The following is a 21895-nucleotide window of genomic DNA, read 5'->3' as shown; positions in this document are numbered from 1 at the left end:
CACACGGACATCTAAACCATTGCAATGTGCGACTGGTGATGCTCCAGGCGGGATGGCAACCAAGCCCTTGTGTGGAGCACACAGAGGCAGGACAGACGTGTCCCTGGTCACCGAGCCCCCCGCAGGGCTGGCAGCAGCCGCCTGGAGAAGAGGCCGAGGGTTTGGGGCTTCTCATGTCAGCTGGAAGGAGCCAGAGCTGCCAGGTGCCCACCATGGGCTGCGCAGCTCCAGGCACTGTCTGGAGGGGCTGGTGTGTGAGATGAAGCTCTCGAGTGCCTGAGGAAACACGTCTGTGCGGAGAGCACGGCAGAGAAATGGATGGAGAGCCCCCCAGGCCTCCCCCAGCCCTGCCTTGGTCCCTGCTGCAAACTAGAGCTGATGTGGACGGAGCCACCTGGCTGTGTAACCACCTGGCTGTGTAACCACCTGGCTGTGTAACCACCTGCGCGGCTCTGAGCGAAGCGGCACAGGGGGATGTGCTGCAGACTTTGTGGAGCAAGCAGACCCATCCATCCTCATAAAACTGCTGCATGCAAACACCAACGCTTTAAACGGCAATTAAGACTAGAAATGGATTGCACTTGTTTCCCTTAAACACATATACATACGACCCTTAAAAAACAAACAAAAAACCCCAAAAACATAAACCAAAAAAAACTTCAAAATGCCTTAAAAAATTGATTGATAGTTAGTATTCCCTTGGTTGTATCCAAGGAAAAGAAGAAGATAACAGGGGCAGTGTGATTCTGTCAGCAACTGCAGTCTTTTGGTTTTGGGGATGAGGATTCTTCCTACTCATGAGAGTTGATGCTGCAAAGCCCAGTATCTCCCAGTCATCCACATGTTTTTAAGGACTGTTTACTTAAGCCCATGCAAAGTTATGACTGCATTACAGAACTTGTCATTTTTATTTTTTTTTTTAAATGGGACATCAAAGTTTTTCCCAGCAAATCCTGCATAGATCCAGGGAAAATCTCAGCAAGACTGCCCTGTGTGTTATGTTTTTCACTTGCAAAGTGAAGGTTTTAGCCTTGTTCTGAGGAAGGGGAGGTGGAAATTGCAAAGACTAGAAGCTCTCCGGAGAAGTGAACTGTAGATACTGTGCTTTAGATCCCAGCTCAGCAAGCCACTTTAACACACCGTTTTAAGTGGGATTTAAGTGTATGTTATTCGGTTTGGACTCCAGCGTGAAGACCATTACCCAGCAGGCAGAGTGGTGCCTTTGACCTACTCCTTTCCATTCCAAAAGGCACGGAGGGAGGGCTCATCCTGTTAGCTTGCGCTCCAGCTCTGATCACTAACACATCACTTGGGGAAACGTGCCAAGCAGGTACTGACGGCTGCTGGTGCTCCCCGTGATTCTGATCCCCCGGGTGCCTGACGCTGGGGTGAGTCCATCACCTTCATCCCCTCGGTCCCCTTGTCCTGATGGAGCTCTCGGAGGAGAGGTGGCTGTTTCTAGGGTAGCAGCGATAACCCCTGGTGCATTTCTGCAGCTTTCTGAAAGCATTGATATGTGTGACACACCTGACCCGGGTCTCCCTTGGCCCTTCCAGTGCCTGTATGTGTAGCCAGAGGGGAGCCCTGGCTGTTAGTCAGAGACGGCTGTTGGCAGTGCTACAACCACGGCAGAGACGAGGTTTAGACTGTAAAACACACGAGATGAAACATCAGACTGAGTTATTACTAAAACGTTGATGCTGCTGAGAACCGGGGTTAGCTGCTGCTTCGCAAGTGTTTTCCGCTGGGTTAAGATTAAGTCCAGCATCTGAGTTAAGGCCCTGATTTAGCAAAGCGTTTGTGCGTATGCTGAAATCTGCCCTTATTCAGCTCAGTGCTGATGCGAATACCTAAGTGCCTTGTGATACAGGGACAAACCTGAACTGGAGCTTATAAATGTAAGTTATGGAGCTGTCACAACTGCCCTTTTAATATATTTGTTCCCCTGGTAGCATAGCTGCTCTCCTGGCTTAACAATTTCATTAATCTTCATCTAAAAGGTCCTGAGAACACTTCTATAATACTAACAAAAGTACATAAATATGAGAACTAAAGCAAGTCAAACACATGGCTCAAAGCAAAACAAATATTGCTCAGAATACTTGTTTAGACTAAGATTAATAGCTGTAAACTGTGCATTCTAGTAGCAAACAAAAACCTGTTGGCCTAGGAAAAATTCCAAAACATTCAAAGTCTACAGGATTGGCAGCACTAATGTTACTTTACAATGTGGAGGAAGGATAACAAGTATCAGTGTAACATTGCAAAATGATCCACCTAATGTAAGTTGATGTAAACAAGTAGGCTTTGATAATGTTTGTAGGTCTGGGCGTGATCCTGCACTTGGACCTGGATGGGTGGAGACCCGGGAAGGGATAAGGGCGCTGCTCCAGCTGTTCTGCTGGAGCAGGGAGGCCCAAAGAGGCTCCAAGATGCCGCAAACCTACGCTGGCATTACTGGTTATGCTCCCAGGAACATCCCATTGCAGGAATCAGTCCAGCAGGACCCCACTCGTACAAGGATTATTCACAAACATAAGGCATTGCAGAACTTGGCCCTAAAATTGCTATTTTCAGCAGAGAATCCCTTATCCATACACAAGATCATATTTTAACGTATTGAAAAGTGTCTAAAATAATGGTAAATGTCACTACATGTTATGCTCAGCAACACAGTTAAGATTCTTCATATTGGCTTCAGATATTGCAAAACATTTTTTTTTTCACTAAAATTAAACCCACTATGAATCTTTCTCATAAAAGTTAAATTAACCATGAAAGTTAAAAATGAACAGGCTGCATTCTCAAGGTTTAAAAGGTGGCATTAACAGAAATAAGCAACTCCCATTATAATGGTTTTCCAGTGCCTTCCCTTCTGAGCAGTGAACACGGAGACTGCAGTTGGCGGTGGCCTCGATCGTGCCTTGCATCCTCTGTGACGTGGCTATTGCCGCTCTCCTTCCACCCGCTTTTTACGGACTAGACCAATAAAACAAGAAAAAATCATTCAGTGTTGCTTTCCTGAGAACCCGAGGACTTCTCTCCCCGCCACGCTCCCCTCCAGCAACAGGAACGGGAAGGAAGGAGCTTCCAAGAAATACTCAGCAGGATTATGTCCATAAGTGTCATAATTAACAGATCTTAGCGCTAAGCAAAGCAATTGTAATTAAACGGCAGTTTTCTAGGTCACAGATTGTAGAATTTCACCAAGTGTTTATGTCAATACATTTTCTATAAAAATCAGATTCCGAGCTAAAGGTTTTGGATGATGAAGTGGTCACCATTTCCAGTGCTTCCTCCCAATGGCTCCATTTAGATTTTGGTTACAGTTTTGTTGTTGGTTTAAAAGCCACTGCGTTACAACTAAATTGATATTGGTGTGCTCCAGTCTGCACGGCAGTACTCTGGATTATTTAAGCATTAGGCATCAACAATTAATGACTTCTCTAATTGCACAAGTGTATACTATAGGTAAGCAATAATCACATCCTTTCAGAAAATAATTTGAAGTACTCTTAGGTATTGATATCAGTGAATATTGGTAACAAGGAAAACATCATATCGAACTTTAAATTGTCTGCTTTAACTTCACATGCTCTGATTGCATCAATTATCTGATAATAAGTAAATTAACTATGGATTCTCACAAGAAACCAAGTAGGCTGAAGTTGCCATTTAGTGAAGCAGAGAGCAGAGAGCAGTGAGCTTTGTGTTATGGGCAGGATTATTTTGGCCCCATGTTAATTTTTCCAGCACTTAGGATACATCACAGCTGGTATAGAGTAGGTCTGGTTGGGCAGCATTTGCTACTCCGCACTTTAATGAGAAGGTAGTGAGTCTTCTCTGACTTGGCCGGACAAGGTTAGGGAGGTTCTCCTGTTTTATGTGATACAAAATTTGGTGTTACATCAAACTGTCACGTCCTGTTTCTGATACTGAGCTGCAGTAAAGCTGAATGAACGAATGCTTTTCACTACAGAAAGTCAATAACAACAACATATAACTACAAAAAATCCCATTAGTTTGCTACCAGGAGGTTTGTTTCATAGTGCTTTCTTGGCAAATAGACTGCATTATTCCTAAGCCTACAGTGTAGCACCAGTCATTTGTGTCCGCTTTCAGTGTTTCATTGCTTCGTTTATTTTATTGAATTCTGTCCTACTAAATCTCGAACAAAACCACACAATACAAAAGCCGGGAAATGAAGGTAAGGTACAGGACGTGTGTCTAATGGTAACTGGCTAAATAGTGGGAAGAAGGCTTTTCTCTCCTCCTTGCTGGGATATTTCAGATACCTGGGCACTACCAGTTTCAGGACCAGCAGTATATCACTAGAATGCTTTGGTACTACTAAAAATGAAAACAAACAAAATTATGTGTGAAAGAAATAGGTTCTAGCTCAACTTTTGTCATAGTTGTCGCAGAGAGAAACCCAAGCTGAAGCCAGCAAAGGCGTCATGATTTGACACCCCACTCGGAGGCAGAATTGATTAAAAGCACATAGTTAATGTGTTTTTCTTATTATTGTCTACTCCTCATGCCTAGTCATCTCCTCCTTATTCTGCGTATTGAGCACACAGGGCAGAGCAGAGCATGTCACACTCAGGTAGCGCTTGCAAAGCTTTACTGCCTTTGCCTGTACTTGGTGACACAGGCAGGAAGGTACTTTTGTGTTCCTCTGGCTGGACAGACTCGGTCTGTCCTGGGCAGGGCAAAGACATGAGGACGTCTGTGGTCCCTGAGCAAGCAGGATGGGTTTGGCTCTCTGCTTGTTGGCCAGAACAGCTGAGAGGGCAGCTGGAAATCCAGGGCGCTCCATGGAAAAGGCGGCAGCAACTTCCTTTCCCAGAAGGAGTGGAAGAGAAGAATAGTGGCTCCTATTCACAGTAAGATCTCTACTGTTGTCTTCTCTCGAGTCTGTGGAGCTGTGCATCACCCTTCACATATAGCACAGACTCCCAGAATGTGAGGGGTTGGAAGGGACCTGGAAAGCTCATCCAGTCCAATCCCCCCATGGAGCAGGAACACCCAGATGAGGTTACACAGGAAGGTGTCCAGGCGGGTTGGAATGTCTGCACAGAAGGAGACTCCACAACCCCCCTGGGCAGCCTGGGCCAGGCTCTGCCACCCTCACCATGAAGAAGGTTCTTATCATATTTAAGTGGAACCTCCTGTGTTCCAGTTTGAACCCATTGCCCCTTGTCCTATCACTGGTTGTCACCAAGAAGCGCCTGGCTCCATCCTCCTGACACTCACCCTTTATGTATCTGTAAACATGAATGAGGTCACCCCTCAGTGTGCTCTTGTCCAGCTCCAGAGCCCCAGCTCCCTCAGCCTTTCCTCACACGGGAGATGCTCCACTCCCTTCAGCATCTTGGTGGCTGCGCTGGACTCTCTGCAGCAGTTCCCTGTCCTGCTGGAACTGAGGGGCCACAACTGGACACAAGATTCCAGGTGTGGTCTCCCCAGGGCAGAGTGGAACGTTGTAAAGGTAAAATTCACTCTTGTATACTGACAGGAGGAGCTGTGTCTAGAAAGTTCAGAGCTTGGCTCACATAAACAAATGATGAGATGTGGTAGTAGCATCTTACCCAGATCGTTGTTCTTAGTGATAGCTGCTGCTACCCTGGTTCTTGGACCTTGCTTTGTGAACTGGTATCCAAACTTGAGAATCTTGGAGTTCTCCTCCAGCATCTTGGCAATCTCCATCTCTACAGCTGTCCCCAGCTGCTGCCTCTGGTGATAGGGTGAAATATCCCCAAAAGAAAAGAAAATATTTGTTTTCATATGAGAGAGATAAGTGGTTATATTTTAGTACTGTGCTGTGAACTACAAAGACAATCCCATTCCTGGAGATTTTGCTCTGGGTTTTATATTTGGCTTCGACCTGTCTTATTTAGAAGCTTTCCACTGTTTGGTTGCACAGGCGTGGGACATGAGCTGCAGAATGACTGAGCCCCAGAGGCTGCCTTGGCTTGGCCAGAGCCCTCTAGGAGAACGCCCAGGGAATCCATATAGAAGTGAAAGAAAAGTGGACCCGCTCAATGCTCTCTCTTTACCTGGTTGTCGATTTTAATCTCTGTCAGGGATTCATTCTCTTTCAGTGCATCAATCAGTGCCAAAATACCCGTCCCAGTGATGAAGTTGGATTCCACATTCAGACTCTTCAGGGTTTTGTTCACTTTCAACATATCTGCAAATGCCTGAGTGATCAGAAAGAGGGAATATGAGAGAACATCTTGAGAGTTTCAGGGAAGAACAGGGAATGTGCAAAACATGGCTTAGTACCTACAAACAAATAAAACACAAATGGGCTTAGAAGAGCATATAAGTAAATCAGAAGAGATTACACCTCTACTTTGCATAGTCACAGGAAAATGCTCCAAGGGAACAAGAAGAACACATCCTAAAGCAGACATAGACCTACTTAAAATTGTTGTGTTGCCTTTTTTTCCCCCAAATGGTGTTTAAACTTACAATAGCTACAGGGTCATTGCTTCGAGTAGCTGCCAGGCTGAAAGTCTTCACATGTGTGTTGCTCTCCAAAGCTTTTGCAAATTCTTTCAGTGTTGGAATAGGAATATTCTGCATTAAGATGATAAATTCAGTAATTAGGAAAGCTCAACACTGATTTTAATTATTATCAAACCAATTGATCAATAGCCATAGTCTACACAATTTAAACATCTGCAATGCTTTTAAGGGTATGTCAGAGCGGACAATGTGTTCTGGTGCCCCGTGGAGGGCTGCGCTAGGGTGTGAAGTCAGCGCTGCCTTAACTGGGTCAGGCCAACGCAAGCGTGTGACCGGTCTCTGAGCTACTGCCCTATTTTACCACCAGTTGTTCAATCTGTGTGCCAGATCCTCCTCCATTTGCACGTGTGGGCTAATTGAATTTTGCCGGTGGTGATTACATAGTGCCCATGAGATATCTTGCTTTACAGTCCGCTGAAGAAGGGCAGCCTGGGGGAGTCACCCCTTGGGCTTTACATTGGCATCTGATTCAATATCATGCATTGGTGACCTCAGAGCCTCTACAGCAGTTCCCTCCACACCCCTTTCCTGCGTGTCCTGCTTTTCCCAAACAGCAGAGAGAGAAAATTTGAAGATAAAAGGCGAGGGCTTTGGAAAATATTTGAATAAACCCTCCATAAACTGTAAATGAAACACAGCACCTACCTTTATGTTGTTGAGATTAATTTCTGTAAGACTAGGATCGTTTGCTTTTATCCTTTGTAAACTCGCTTCCACGTTGGTCGGGTTAGGTGGCTCCTCAAAGATGGGTTTGACCTTTTCACCTTTCACCACATCTGCAACACAGAACCTCAGCAGATGTTGACATGAGGAACAGGCATCACCAGTAACAGTCTGACTTCCCAATTCCCGTTTAGGTTTGGACTGTAGCATTCAAGAAAGGGTTTATATGAACCACAAAACTTGGAAACAGGACAGTTAACCCCATTACCCCTGCCATGCCCTCTGCACCTTGTGCACACCCAGACACGTGTCAGCGGAGGCGGTGCTCACAGCGGCTGGGTGGCATCGTCATGGGCAAACTCTTCTTTATGTACAAAAGTCCCAGTACAATTAATTTGAGCCAAAGCAGCTTTAAAGGCTATTGTATAGGATGTAATATACTATAAGGTCTGATTTGTTCTTTGTCTAATTCCTGTGAAGGAAGGTGTGCTCAGAAAACATCTCTGCACCTAGGAATAGACTGTGCTAACATAAAGGAATGTGATCAGGAGGCCCCTTCGTTTCCTTCTCTTGGCTGGTGCCGTCAGCCTTACTATAAATTCAATTAGCTCTTGTAAAATTGCAACATCTGCACTTTCTAAAGAACAATAATAAAAACCCCACTATCAAAGCAGGAAAAGCAAGTCTGTCTGCTGGCACCGAGATTTATGAAGCCTTTGAGTATTCAAGCTCCAAAGAGATCCTTTTTTTTAATGCTGAAATGCATACAAATCATCGCTTAGAACACAATTAGTACTTCTAATTCCTGCATACGTAGTTATGGAGATTAATTTATAAGCCCTGACCATCCAAGTCACTAGAGGCAAGAAGGGAATATGTTACTGACCACAAGTATGTTTAAACACTTTAGCTGTTCAGTGCAATGGGTAACGTTCACGCCATATCATGGACCAAAAGAAAACCAAATACTTCTTTTTAGAGCTCACGATCTTAGTAGAGATGAAGTCATCCACGAGCTTCGAGCTGGTTTCACTCTGCTCCTTTTCACTTTGAACTCTTTTTTTAGTATTTCCCCGAGAGACCTGACATATCCCTAAATAACACTCTGGCCCTCTAGGGAGTAGGGAATTGAAAACTACTGTAAAATGCATATGGGGAATTCACGTTGGATGCAAGGATGGAAAATAAACACAAGACAGCAAATCATTTTCCGCACTTGCGGCAACACTTCGTGGAGCTGGGAGCAAGGGGAGAGGCCTGTGGCTCGTGCTCAGGTCGGACAGCACAGCACACTCAGCCTAGGCTTAGCAGGATTTGTCATTTTCTAATTCTTCTTGCTTCCCATGAGTCTTATTTTGCTGCTTTAATCACGGTGCTGTTCACTGCATTGATCGGCAACTTTTGCGATGTCTCCTTCTTTTACTGAAAAATTCCACTTGGCTCAGGAAAGTTGTTGCTTTTGGACCAAAGAGCACAGCGATGTGACAGTGATCTTTCTGGTTCTTAAGTCTGTGATTGGAACATAGTTTGGCTGACTCGCATAGCTGACATTTTGACTCAGTACAACAAAAATATTCTGAAATCTGTGTGGATTAGCAATGCATGCAGTTGCCTGTTAGGAGATAGATGGCAGCTCGCACAGGGCCCTGCTGGGGAGGCTTGCAGAGCATCCTAATCCTCAGAACAATGAACTGCCATTGTGTCCTGTCTGCTTTCTCTCCTCCTCTTTAGTAATGAAGAATGGAAATGAAAGTCCTTGGTAAAGTTGCTGTTCTCATGATCTTAGAAGAAGAAAACACTTGTAGAGTACTGTTTCCCTAGAGAAGGGCGTTCCACAACTGTGTCTTAACAAGCACAGTTTAGCCCACTTGATATCCCAGAGCCTGGAGGGGATGAGCTCCGGATCAAGGCTTGGCCGCTCTCAAGAAAAACCTGGAATTCAGACATACCCCATTTCTGCCCCCATCCAGCCTCCCGTCGGCTGCTGAGCTGAGAGCTGATTCACCAACGCTCTGTTCATTTAGTGCAAACATTTCTGGATTTGCTTTCAGTAACTACAGCTGTTTCTGTTAGGGAGTTTCTGTTCTGTTTCTGTTGCCTCCTGCCTACCTAAGGAACATTTAACAGGGAACGTTCCAATACGCTGCCGCAGGAGCGAGTGCGGCTTCCTGGGGCTCTGCCGGCGATTCTGCCGTGTTCAAGCCCTGCGGTTACAAGTGGTTTATCGATTGCGTAGGTACTCAGCGTAGGTACTCAGCATAGGTACTGAGCGTAGGTACGCAGGCGAGACAGCCACCTCTGAGCTACAGCTCGCTACGCGCTCTGTCTGCTGCCTGAACTGAAATCAAAATATGTACGTCTTGACTTCTTAAATACTCCCATCCTTTCAAGCCGCTCTGCAGAGCCAGCAGGAGGATTGGACTAGATGATCTTTTGAGGACCCTTCCAATCCCAAACATACTGTGATACTGTGATACTGTGATATGGCTCTCTAGGAAAACAAGGATCCTTAGGAATTACTCATTTGCATAGTACTGCTGTCATTATAGATAATGAATTTTAAGATTGTATTTACTTTAAAGTAAATAATTAGATTAATAATTAGGTCAATTAATAATTCACTAGATCATGAATTAGATCAATAAAGGCAAGGCCCAGTTACTTCACACTAAATTAGACCAATATGCCCAAACTACAGGTGTCCCTAAAGATGACATATAGCCCACAAGAGAAATCTGCTTGCTTACTTCTCACGGTTCCTTTTCCATCTTTACTGCGGGCTCCTCCTTCATCAAATTTTGGGTTGTTGACCATGTTGTGCACTCCAAGAACAGCTAGAATGTGTAAATGCCAGCAACAGGATACAATGTTAATGGCAAGGGCAAAGACTGCAGGAAAATATCTGCTACAAACTCTAGTTTAGTTCCCCAAACAAAATCCCCTTTATAAATATTAACTAAGTCATGCTTTCTGGTAGGGAGAGTCTTCAGGGTCTAAATATTGGAGATATAGACATTTTTCATATAGATTTTTGAACAACCGTGTCAATGTGGTATAGGTGGCAGAAATGGCAGCTGGAAGGCAGGCTGTGGGTCACCTTGCTCAAGCAGGAGCGTTGCCAACACTAACTAGGTCAGCCGTGCCTTTGTCCAGCTGGATCCCCAGAACACGCAGGGATGGAAGCCCCACGGTCTCTTTGGGTAACTTGTTTCAGTGCTGTACTGCTAATCTTTGTCATTTTTTTACCTTCACTAATATATAACCTGAACCTCTTATTGCTCTTTGTATTGGTTGGCATATCCGAGAATAATTTGACTGTGCATGCGGTTAGCTTAATAAATTGGCATTCACGCTGGGGTTTCTCATAGGAGGACATGGATAGTAACATGCTTGGAAAAGAAATAATGTATTCCAGGACTTCAAAATAAATGCTGAGGATATAAACTCGATGAGTTTGGGCACTGTAGGTTCTGCACCTATCTGTGCAGTGGAACAGCAGGTCCTGGGGGACTGCGAGACGCTCCTGCTGGTGGGTGCAGGCAGAGAAGAGCTGGGTGTACGGGGCCATCGTGCCTCTGTATTATCTAACCTGCAAGATCGTAGAGCTCCGTGTCCGAAGCGCTGGCCAGGGCTTCCTCCAGTTCCGGATCCAGGGTCACTTTCTCTTCTGTACAGGTTTCTATGGGCTTTTCTTTAGGGATAAATATTTTTCCTAAGAGAAGAAAGAGCCAGAGTGAGCAATGAGTTACTGGAACAACTCCTCTCTCTGCCACCTGGCAGTGTGGGGAATAGGTCTATGACGGTGGAACTGCTTGGAAATAACCCAAAGTGCAGGTTTTCTTCTTTTCTCCTTGATGCTGTCCTCCACACCGAGATCTTAGTGAGAGTCGAAAGAGAAAAGGTATAAATACAGCCGGTCCTTCTCTATGGACTTTGGATGTGGGTAGGCCAAAGAAACCCAGGGGTAATAGAAACCAGTACAGGCTCGTACTTTCCCTGTGCGGTTCACATATATAGGAATACAATTTCTAGGCATTTGTTTCAGGCATATGTAATTCTTGGATGGCAGCCCAAATCTTTTAAGATGTGTGTGTGACTCCCAATGATAGTTTCATTTAGAGCATTCTTGGCAAATGTTTTAGAAAAAAATTCTATTACTGGTTATATGAAATATTTAAAGGGGTAAGGTCACATCAAAGATGGTAATATATATCTTCAATATATGTAGGCCTTGCTGGCTTCCAGTGGCATTTGAAAAATATCCTTTTTTGTGTTGTCTAGATAAGAACATTCTTTTGCTTTATCCCCCCGTGAAGAGATGCTGTAGCACAGCAGACAGAGCTTAGAAGAGCTTATTGCACATTATTAGGAATTCATGACCTGTCCACCAACAGCAAAACTGTGTTTATAGTCGGCTGCCAACCAGGTTTCCTGCCTTAATTTAAGGACAGAGTTCAAAGATTCAGGAGGTCCCTCCTAGTCCCACATCAGTACGCTGTAAATTCAATATACAGTGACACCATGGAATTCACTAACAAAATCAAACATGGGTTGTGGCTTGCTTGTTTCAATGGCCCAGCTTAAATTAAAAATGTGTTATTCGGAGCAAGCCTTGGAAGAATAGTGATGTTTTATTATTTTAAAGTGAGGCTTATGAAGAAAGGCTGCTGCTCTTGGTGCTCTTTACAGTCACCCTGTATTTTAGAAGGCACGATATTATAACATTCCATGTGGTGTAATTAATGTCGCTGTGTTGCATTTTGCCTCCAGAAAATGCTGATGTTCTGTACTAAGTCTTAATAGTAGTAGCTTAACTTTTGTCACTGTTTTTCATTGGTAGAAAGATAGGTTTATATATATCGCACTTGAGCTACATCGGCGTTAACAAATAAATGTAGTATAAAATGTATTATAAATGTATTATAAAATAATAATTGCACATTTATAGGAGAATGTATTAATTGAGCAGGGAACTACTTCAAGTGTATTTTCCTGAAGTAAGTTTAGTGTTACATATGGGGAAAAAAAAAGCAGTTTGACTAGCATGGTTTGTGTGATTTCACTGCTGGGTCCAATCTTAAAAAATGTGAGGATTTGATCTTCATTCGCAGTTTGCAGGATTTGGAACACCATTTCTGGTATGTTTTCTCTCTACCTCCCTCTTATGTCATTAGACATTTGTGAATAAATAGAAATTTCTGCCATTTTTGCTTAGTAGAAATACTTCAATGGCACCTTGCAGAAGCCAGAACTCAACAAAGCACAGAGCAATGCGAAATACGCCGCTTTATGCTAGCTGTAAAAACGTCCTTTTATTTAGTATCAGTTTTATTAAGGATAGTTACTTAACTTTATAATACAAGTTGATTTTCTGCCATTATGGTAAAACAATCGTGTACTTTCTTTTCCTATAAATGGTACTTCAGAATATTGTTCTTTCAAGAAAATATCTGGTTACACTTGTTACTTCTTACTTTTCGACGAATCCTTGGCGAGAGTGGGTGCCTGTTCATTGTCAAGGACAGAATGCCGCCCCCACCTCAGAACTGAAATCCAATGATCTCGGAAACCTGCCTTACATAAATCACAGCGACATGAGTCACTTTTCCCACTTTCCACTAGTCTTTCGAGGCTTAAACTGCTCCCTACAAGTGTTCTGTGGAAATGGAGCTAAGTTAGATCTTACCAGGAATACATTTGTATGATGAAGAAAATACTCCAAGTTCAAATAATTGTGAAGCTGAAAGCCAGTAGTAATTCAAATGCAGTATCATAATTGGATTAGTGCCTCTGTGTTCTATGCCTTAAAAATTATGACAATGGGCTAGGAAGGCTGCAAATTTAAGCTTTCTAAAGTTATTAAATCTATTGCGCATACACACAAAGGTGAAGTTGAATCGCACCAGCATCTTTGATCAGCATGCTGTGATTGTGCCACCTCAGTGACGCCCTTTGAAGAACTATTCTGAAAAGAATATTTTATCAAATAAAACTGAACAGAAGCCAACACATGATCTTGAAAGCAGAAGGAAGCCCAGAATTCCATCGACCCTCAGACGGGTTGTCAGAGCAGCTGGGATGTCTGGAGCCTCCTGGAGCCCCCGGCAGCGCAGAAACTCCAGTTCTGTTCCCCTCTGGCCTCTTCTCTCCCATCCTTCGTGTCCTCCTCCTCTGTCCCTTTCCTCATTGCCCCCTGTGCCTTCTCCATCAGACATACGAGTTTTCTGCTCTGTTGCTGAATGGTTTGAATCGTGATCCTTCTTGCTGCTTTCCCTCTCTTCCTTACCCCTGCTCCCTTCTCCATCTCCTTTCCCCAGAGCTGCCACATCCCGTCCTTCATCCAGAACATGTTCATACAGCTCCTCCTCCACCTCTCCACACCGGCCACTCTGCTCGTTTTCATTTCTCCTTTACAATGGCCTCACAAAGCGAGGGCAGCGCTGTGAGAGCAGGAGCGAGTGTCCCTGCCCTGGTTCAGGTGTGACAGTGGCCTCTCGGACGAGCGACGTCGGGAGCATCCTGCACAGCCCCTGCACCCCCAGCCTGCAGGAGAAGCTCCGAGGCCAGGACTCGCTTCAGGGCGAATATCTGCACAACACTATAGCACACTGGATGTACAAGAAAGTACAACATTTTGAAGATGCCAAATTCAAGTGCGTTTCCCTGGGGGTTGCAAAGGGCATATGTTTCAAAACCCCTCTTCAAAGCGTCGAGGCACTGCAGTTCATTAAAAAAAAAATAAAAACAGCTGGAAAAATGTCTTTCAGATGGCTAAAACAATGTGTTTTCTCCTAATCTTGTTCTTGGAAACAGCTGAGCCCTTTTTGCTGACACCTTCCAAAAATTCAGCCCAAGGCAGACTCCCAGCATGGGAAATTTCAGTGTGAACTGTGCGAGTTTGGCAAAGTCATGAGCAACTGGAAGCCTCACAAAAGCAAGCGGTGAAAGGCACTGGCTGGAGGCATTGCTGTCGGCAACTGCAGCGCTTGCAATGCTCTCAGGGACTAAACTAAACTTCGGGTCTAAATTCCAGCCCTGAAGAACAGGAAGAAGGTGGCAAAAAATTTAAACAAACCATTTTGGCATTTGGTGTAAAAAAACTCTTCATTTTTCCATCCAAGAAAGATACCGTATCTCTAAACTAAACCCTGACATGTTTAGATAGAGTCTGTTAGAGAAACTGGGATTGGAACTCATTAGAATCTACTCTAATACGCTGACCTTCTGCAAATCACTGTCGTTATTACTAGTGCTGCATATTGATACACTCCTTGGCACAGCACAACAGGCAAGATAGATGGTCTCTGACAGAGCAACTGAAAACAGGGGTTTGGCCAAGAGCTATCTGGTTTAATCATCCTTATTTTCTTCTTTTTCCCTTTTATCAGTTAGCTAAAAATGTCAGCATTTAATCACAAACAAGCGTCTTCTCCTTCCCTTTCCAGCCACAAATAATAATAGCCCAATCCACTGAAGTTTTTCCATGACTTTGAGAACTGGCTCAGACCCAAAATGAAATGGTTTGGCAAGGAGCAGAAGACCTTGCAGGAAACAGGGGTGGCGGTGAAGGGTCGAAACAGCAGCCCTAATAGCAATTAAAATTGGGATGGCCGGCTTTTCAGATCTAATGATATTTCCCAACAACGGAACCTTTTTCAATGCCGTTTCATCGGCAGCATGCAGCTAAGAGAACCACTGCAACGAAGCAGAAACACAAATGTTAACAGTGTTTGCATTACGGTAGTACGCAGATCCTAACTGAGATCACATGAACATACCACATTCAGTAACAGAAAACATGCAACGCTGATATTACTCTTTAATATTCTGTGCCTGCACTATCCCTTACTTTCTCTGCATCTATTTTATTCCTTTTCATGAGCTCGAAATGCTTCCTGTGATCCAAGTGGATAACCAGCTGTTGCAGCCGCACGTGTTCAGTGCAGTGGGTCGGTCTAAGTAACTTGTGTAGTTCACCAGGTCTATGTAAGGATTTCTAGAGTATCTATCCTAAGCAGGAACTAAGCCAAAAATACATAAAATAAACACTTACAAACTGCCAATCGCTATGGCTACAGTTATCAGTCCTAACTCCTTATACCTCCATTGCTCATTAATAACATTGACATTTGAGAGCTATCCCATACAGACTTAAAACCTTTTTGTACAGCAATTAATGTAGTACGTTAACAAGCTGAAATGTGGCAGAGGACCAAAAGCCTAATGCACACCATACGTTCCATTGTTTTTGCCAAACATTTCCAACCTCTCAAAATCATGATCGCAATCAAACCCAAGGCAATTTCCTGCACAAGCAGCCCCCCACCTTGAGCTCATATTTAATACTTCCTTTGTTTAAGCCACTCTCAACATCCTGCCAGCTCTGGATTTGGGGGGTTTTTTGCCTTGTTTTCTAGCACAATCAAAACCTGCTGGTTCTGAGCAACACAGGCAGCTCTATTTCATTCTCCAGGAGCTGTTTGGTATCGCTTTTTGCTCCAGAACTCTCCAATCAAACATTAACACAGAAAAATAGAGGCAGAGACACTAGATAAACAACAATGATGTATCACAGACTATTCTGGAAGGAGGATATTTTAAATGCCACCTTCTTTTTGGCTCATCACTGAATTTGCAGGTCAGTATCAGCTGATAAACGGATAAACGTAGGAAGTGGTAGAAATGTCACTTAACATTTGGTAGAAGCGTCCCACTTCCCAAATGTGGAAAGATAAATGCTTCCCCATGGCAGAAAAACATCAAGGTACAAAACAGTGACAAAAGCTCAAACAACACTTGACGTATTCTGATCCTGCCGCCACACAACTGTTCTCAGGAGGCAAGCAGTGCCAAATGGTACACGGACATCAACACCTGCCCCTTGCAATTACACATAAATGCACTTTGCAGCTGTCTTAGAACCTAATTTTTAACTACCCAACTTAGTGTAAAATTAACAGGCAAGTATTTACAGCATGGCTCCAGTATAGCACTGCTACAATGTAAAGAAATAACCTAATGGGTGTCTATGTAATATAATCATATAAATATTTGCTAATCTGTAAATACACCTTAGAGATCATCAACATGCAGAAGGTGAAGAATAAGCTTTTGCTCAATAGATACTCCTGGTTAGTTTCTCTTGAGGACAAATTTAGGAATGGAAATTACTCATCCTGAGCCTTAGAAGAATACTAATTATTCTCTAATTAAAGTGACTTTAAATCTAGTATGTAGTATCGTATCTTGGAAATGCCTTTCCAGGATTATTTGATTTCCTTGCATATCTTAGTATAAATAACATCAGATCATTAATATTTTAATAGTCATTCCGTTATTGCCTCTTCAATCGAGTTTGTCAAAATAAGCAATAATTTTGAAGCAAATTACCACAGTGAGTCAAAAAGCAGCTTTAAATGCTGAATTGGCTGAATTCACTCTGTGCTGAGGGCGAAGCGGTGTTATCTGTGTCTGTAAACAGTGCTATTTCCACACCAGGAGTTAATAAGCATTTTAAGGGCATGTGGAAGCAAACATAGAAATAATACTGCTTTAGTCTCATCGAAAGAAAACTGAACTAGAACAAGCAGGCCAATGCATACAAGGCTACTGTCACGGGCTGTGCAGGTGTCACTTTGGTGCAGACCATGTGCCTGTCCCGCGCATACACCATCTCATGTACTTGTGTTTCAGGCACGTTTGGAGATCCCAGGCACGACTACAGCAAAAATGCAAAGTCTTAGCCCTAAGTCAGTAAATATCAGTAAGGTGAGACCTGACTGAAGGTGCTGGTCGAAATATGCAGAGACCTGCAAGCGGTAACTTGTACCGGTAACACCGCAGTGTGCAGGAGACTGGAAAAGGGAAAAAATAGGTAATAAATCCATAATACAATAAACTGTTTTTCTGTCCAGCATGTGCATGGTCACTCCCGTGTCGCTGCAGTTCTGTGGGCTCAGCGCCAGCCCTGTGAACAGCATCCAGCACAAGATATAACGGAGGAAAAAGCAGGTTGAGGAATATGCTGCATTTTAAAATAGCGCATCGGTCAGATCAAGCTGAAAACTGTCTTGTTTGTCTAAAACTCCGGTTTTGAAGAATGAGAACGCAATGTAATGACCGTAACAACTCTTGGCCTGCAAATAACGTGGTATATCTTTGATAATAATACATGAAGTAAAAAATGTTGCAGCTGACTTTCTTGAAATATCTGCTTTCCCCTGAGTCCCACTGAAATAACGGCAAATTCATCAGATGGTCAAAAATGGACCCAGACATAAGAAGTTCCTTCTTGAATGAAAAAGTGGCCTGAGAGAGGCACCTTTATCCACTGTGTATAAATGAGGGAAAGGAGATGCGTTGCTAAAGGAACATTCCTCACTTAAAAATATGACTGTTCCTGCCCTAAGGCTATCCTACCAATGTTTGAATGATTAGAATCAGGTTTTCCTGGTTATTCCCTTTTTTTTCTTGTAGCTGTAGGACAAAGGGAAGCAGAGAAACCGTCTGCACGAATAGCGTTGCCAGATGTGCTAGTAAACAAGTGGAAAAATACTTACTTTTAAAGTATATTCCCTAAGCTATTACTTACAGCAATTGCAGGCAATACTTAGTCAGAAAGGCATTTAATATGTTTCCTCCTAAACACCTCCCCCACTTCAGTACCTTACATGGGACTGACGCTGGAGGTGGGAACAGCCCCAGGGCGGTTGGCGAGGCCGCCCTGTCCCTCCTGAGCTGCACACAGGCGCATGGGCTGGTCCAGGAGCTGCGGAGCGAGCCCTTTGCTGCACTGGTGTTCGCACGTCCCCATGGCCACACCAGGCCTGATTCAAACGCGATGATAGCGGCAGGGTAGCAGGGCAGAGCACCCGGCAGCTCCTGCTCCGGCACCTCTGGAATGTGACCCCTGAGCCCACCCTGCGCAATCACAGCCCCGCCACTCCTGTCCCGGCACAGAAGGGCCGGCCGGCGGTGGGTGCGGAGCTCGGCCGGTCCCTTACCCAACACCCACCCAGGGACAGACGGTACCTTTCTTTTCCCCCGTAAACGGTACAAAGTCTTCTCTGTCCTTGTGCTCAAGCGCTTGCTTCTCCAGGTACGACAGCAGGCGTTCTCTGTCGAAAGGGCCCGTGGCAGGTTTAGTGGTCTGGTCCTTTTGCCGGAATCCCGCTGGAAGCAAGGCGTTCTGTGCAAGACAGGGACGCACGGAAAGGACATGAGGCCATTGCGGACAGTTTTCCAAATTTCATTTCGCTGTTGTTTTGTAAGTGAAACCATTCTTTGCACGTCACTTCATACAATGGTCTTTGGTGAGAGCAGTAACCATACTCGTTACCTAAATATAATCACTACAATCAACACTCGTTACCTAAATATAATCACTACAATCAATATATCTTCCGTGCTTCTTGAGTGTACCGCCTATTCATATTTTTATTGACCACATTTACAATCACAGCACCAAGGTCAAGATCACAAAAGAACGAGATTGCAAAGAACAAGATCAGAGCACTTTATGTTACACATATTATAACCATAGAGTCTGCAGTCCAGGTAAATAGACCAGGATAAGTTTTCTATAAATTCTCTTCATTTACTCTGTTTCCACCCCATTTTTCTCTCTCTCTTTTCATTTTTTCAAAAATTCCTTTCATTCTAATGCAGATGTCTCTTGAGCTTCAGAAATGAATGGTACGTGCAGAAAGTAATTGGTGAATTACATGGACTTCAGGTATTTAGAGTATGTGGGAAGTGGCAGACAAAGCCCGACTTTAAACACATAGCTGCGTGAGCATGTGATTGCATCTCTATCTCATAACAGAGGAAGATGCACGAGGCTCCCACATTTCAGTCCAGGAAATCCCCGGGAGGGTTACAGGTACATGGACATTGCAGTACATGTGCAGCAAAGCCAACGTGCTGAAATGCCCCGGGGTACTGCAGAAACGCTTCATCCTTGGCCAGAACATGTGCAGTAAACCTGATCTGTGGCCAATATCCATGAACCCTGAGCACAGCCAGTCAACTCCAGTCACTACACAGTTTATCTGTGCATGCACAACCATGCCTAGAGTGCTACAAATGTACTGCATGTATGTATGTAGCCTGGCTACAAATGCACCATTGCCTGTTTTGTGGGGTTTTTTGTTTGGTTTTTTTAATGTTCCGTATCTCTGAGATGCCAGATACCTGAAAATACCAGAAAATGCGCTGTAGAAGTGGTAGAGTGGCAGTAGTGAGGGAAGAGGCAGCGGGCAGGGAGAGGACAGTAAAGCCCACTCTTAACTCCCAGATAAATGTGTGCTATAAAGCTAGAAGCTTTAATTGATTGTGATTTTTCAAATTCATGCTGTCTCCAGAGGGAGCGGATTTTATCTGCTGGTTTACCTGCCAGTTTTCAACCCCCTCCATCAGTCTGGAAGCTTTTGGGGTAGGTGCAGTCAGAATTTCCAGCACTCCTGTGACTGTAAACTCATTATTGTAGGACCAAGTGGTTCCCAGGCCAGAGCTCTTTAAATTCTTTCTGAGAGTGTCTTCAAACATCCAAATTAGCCTTGCTCTCTAGAAAATGACAGTTGTGTAGCTGAATCTTATTTTTCTTAATCATGCCTAAATATATTCTCTTCAGCTAAAAATATCTGTGCTGAATGAGGGAGTCAACAGATTTCAGAAGTTCAAAAGACCTGATCCTCACAAACAGACTGTTTGTGTGTTTATCGGTGTGCTCAGAAATAGCACTCACAAAACGCTCCTCATCGCGCTGCAGTGCACAAACATCATTAAAGATTTAAATTGCAGATAAGCTCGTGGTTAATAGACATGGGACAGGGAAAGGGCGCGCTTGTAAAAAAGCAAGGAGCACATCACAGCAGGAATGAACCCAAAATGTCCCCAGCTGAGCTGCTCCTCCTCTAGGGATACACCGCACTAGTGCAGTGCAATGCAAACACAAAATGCCGCACTAAGTGCCATTTATAACAGGCAGCTTTGAACTATGATACCCTGGCCCCCATTACCAACCTCGGGATCAAGGTCATCAAGAACATTCTCGAGCTGTTTCAGCTCATCCTCAGAGAGTTTACTGAGTATTTCATCTTCGTTGATATTCTTATATTTCTCCAACTCTTTTCGGAAGGGCAGAGACATGGTTCCTGCTGCGCTGCGCGACTGACGCTGCTCCTCAGGGTTTCCACCATCCAGCTTCTTGCACCTTCACTCACTGTCAACAATAAAGCATTATAAGTTATCTCTGTTCAGCTGATATAGTCCTTAAAAACCCCACATGCTGAGAGTCACGTTAGCAGCGAGATGTCTTGTTTTGGGTGTGTGGGAAGCGCCGGGGCTGTGGGTGCACTGGTAGCCAAGGACTAGCCCAAGGACCAGCCAGGAGGGGTCCGGGACACTTGGGAGCCTCATGGGTGCACTGGTAGCCAAGGACTAGCCCAAGGACCAGCCAGGAGGGGTCCGGAACACTTGGGAGCCTCATGGGTGCACTGGTAGCCAAGGACTAGCCCAAGGACCGGCCAGGAGGGGTCCGGGACACTTGGGAGCCTCACGGGTGCAGCGGCAAAGAGCAGCTTTGAGACATAGATCAGAAAAAACATCAGGAACCTGACCCTTTCCATAGAGATAAATCTATTTAATTACTTAGAAACAGCAGCATCTGCTTGTTCTTCTGGCTAAAGGCAGAGGGAAGTGGTAGAACCAGAGAAAACAGTCCAACGCTGACAAACAAGAAACAAAACATTATGCCTTGAGCTATTCTGTCTTCTCCCAGCTTTGCTGACGGCTGGAAGTTTGCCTACGTTGTCTTGGCTGGCGTTTTGGTACACTCCGGTTACCCAAGCAGCTTTAGAGCATGCTGGTCAGTAGTCTTATTCCAAAGTGTTTGCCTACAAATGATAACACTTATCAAAAGAATTCTTGCAGTGGGGATGTGCTACTTGTAGCTCAAAAGCCCACCAGTGAATTAGTCTGCTGCACGGGGCACCTGCGGGCATTCTAAACATGGTCGTGAAAAAATATCAACTTAGCATTTAATAAACTTCAAGTTTTACAACTTGAACGTCGTTCCTTGTTAGATGATCCAGACTGATCGCTAACAAGAAAGTGTCATGTGTATGGCCACAATAGTCATTGTCATATCATTTGTCATATGACGAAGGACTCTGTCTTTGCTCACTCTTTTTCTCCTGTCTAGAGCCAGGATCTGTCTGTAAATGGATGGAGTGAAAGAGAATTAATCTATGATCAGAAACAGCATTGGCTGGGGCCTTTCTTGTGCCCCAAGTCTGTCCAGTTTCCCACGCCAGCACCGGATTGCACAGCGACTGGTGCGGTGTCACAGCTGAGCTTTTGCATCCACAGACGTCAGAGTTATGGTTGCTATGGAAACCAGCCAGCGGCACCTACATCTGCAGATGTAGCACCCCATGGCCGGCTTTCCTTTGGCCAGCTCCTTAGCTGCCAGAAGACAACAAAATCCACACGCCTTGTGTAGCTCTTCATGTGAGCTGCAAGCCTGACCTTCGTTTTTCTTTTCTTCAAAATCCAAAAGAACATGTGGCACTTACTTAGTTTCTCTATTAAAATACTAAACATTAAAACATCTATCATTTTTCTATATATCAAAATCAGCAACCTTATATTAAGGGAGGAGGACAGTAGGATTACAAATTTGGAAAATGTGGAATTC

The 21895-nt window shown here is 44.2% G+C and overlaps 1 protein-coding gene across 1 annotated transcript; it reads right to left on the bottom strand.

Annotated features, from left to right (window-relative positions):
* Nucleotides 1-2944: 2944 nt before the first annotated feature.
* Nucleotides 2945-20346, bottom strand: LOC308044393 (tropomodulin-2; the record flags this gene model as incomplete). The annotated part of the gene is made up of 9 exons (XM_080351111.1): nucleotides 2945-2979; nucleotides 5592-5736; nucleotides 6060-6203; nucleotides 6478-6585; nucleotides 7180-7310; nucleotides 9945-10031; nucleotides 10787-10909; nucleotides 18229-18385; nucleotides 20221-20346. The coding sequence occupies 9 exons, from the start codon at nucleotides 20344-20346 to the stop codon at nucleotides 2945-2947; spliced, it is 1056 nt and encodes a 351-aa protein (XP_080207237.1).
* Nucleotides 20347-21895: the final 1549 nt, after the last annotated feature.

This window comes from Nesoenas mayeri, assembly GCF_963082525.1.
Source record: "Nesoenas mayeri genome assembly, chromosome: 11".
In the NCBI taxonomy this organism is placed as follows: Eukaryota; Metazoa; Chordata; class Aves; order Columbiformes; family Columbidae; genus Nesoenas; species Nesoenas mayeri.
This window is presented reverse-complemented; position numbering and strand designations above follow the sequence as displayed.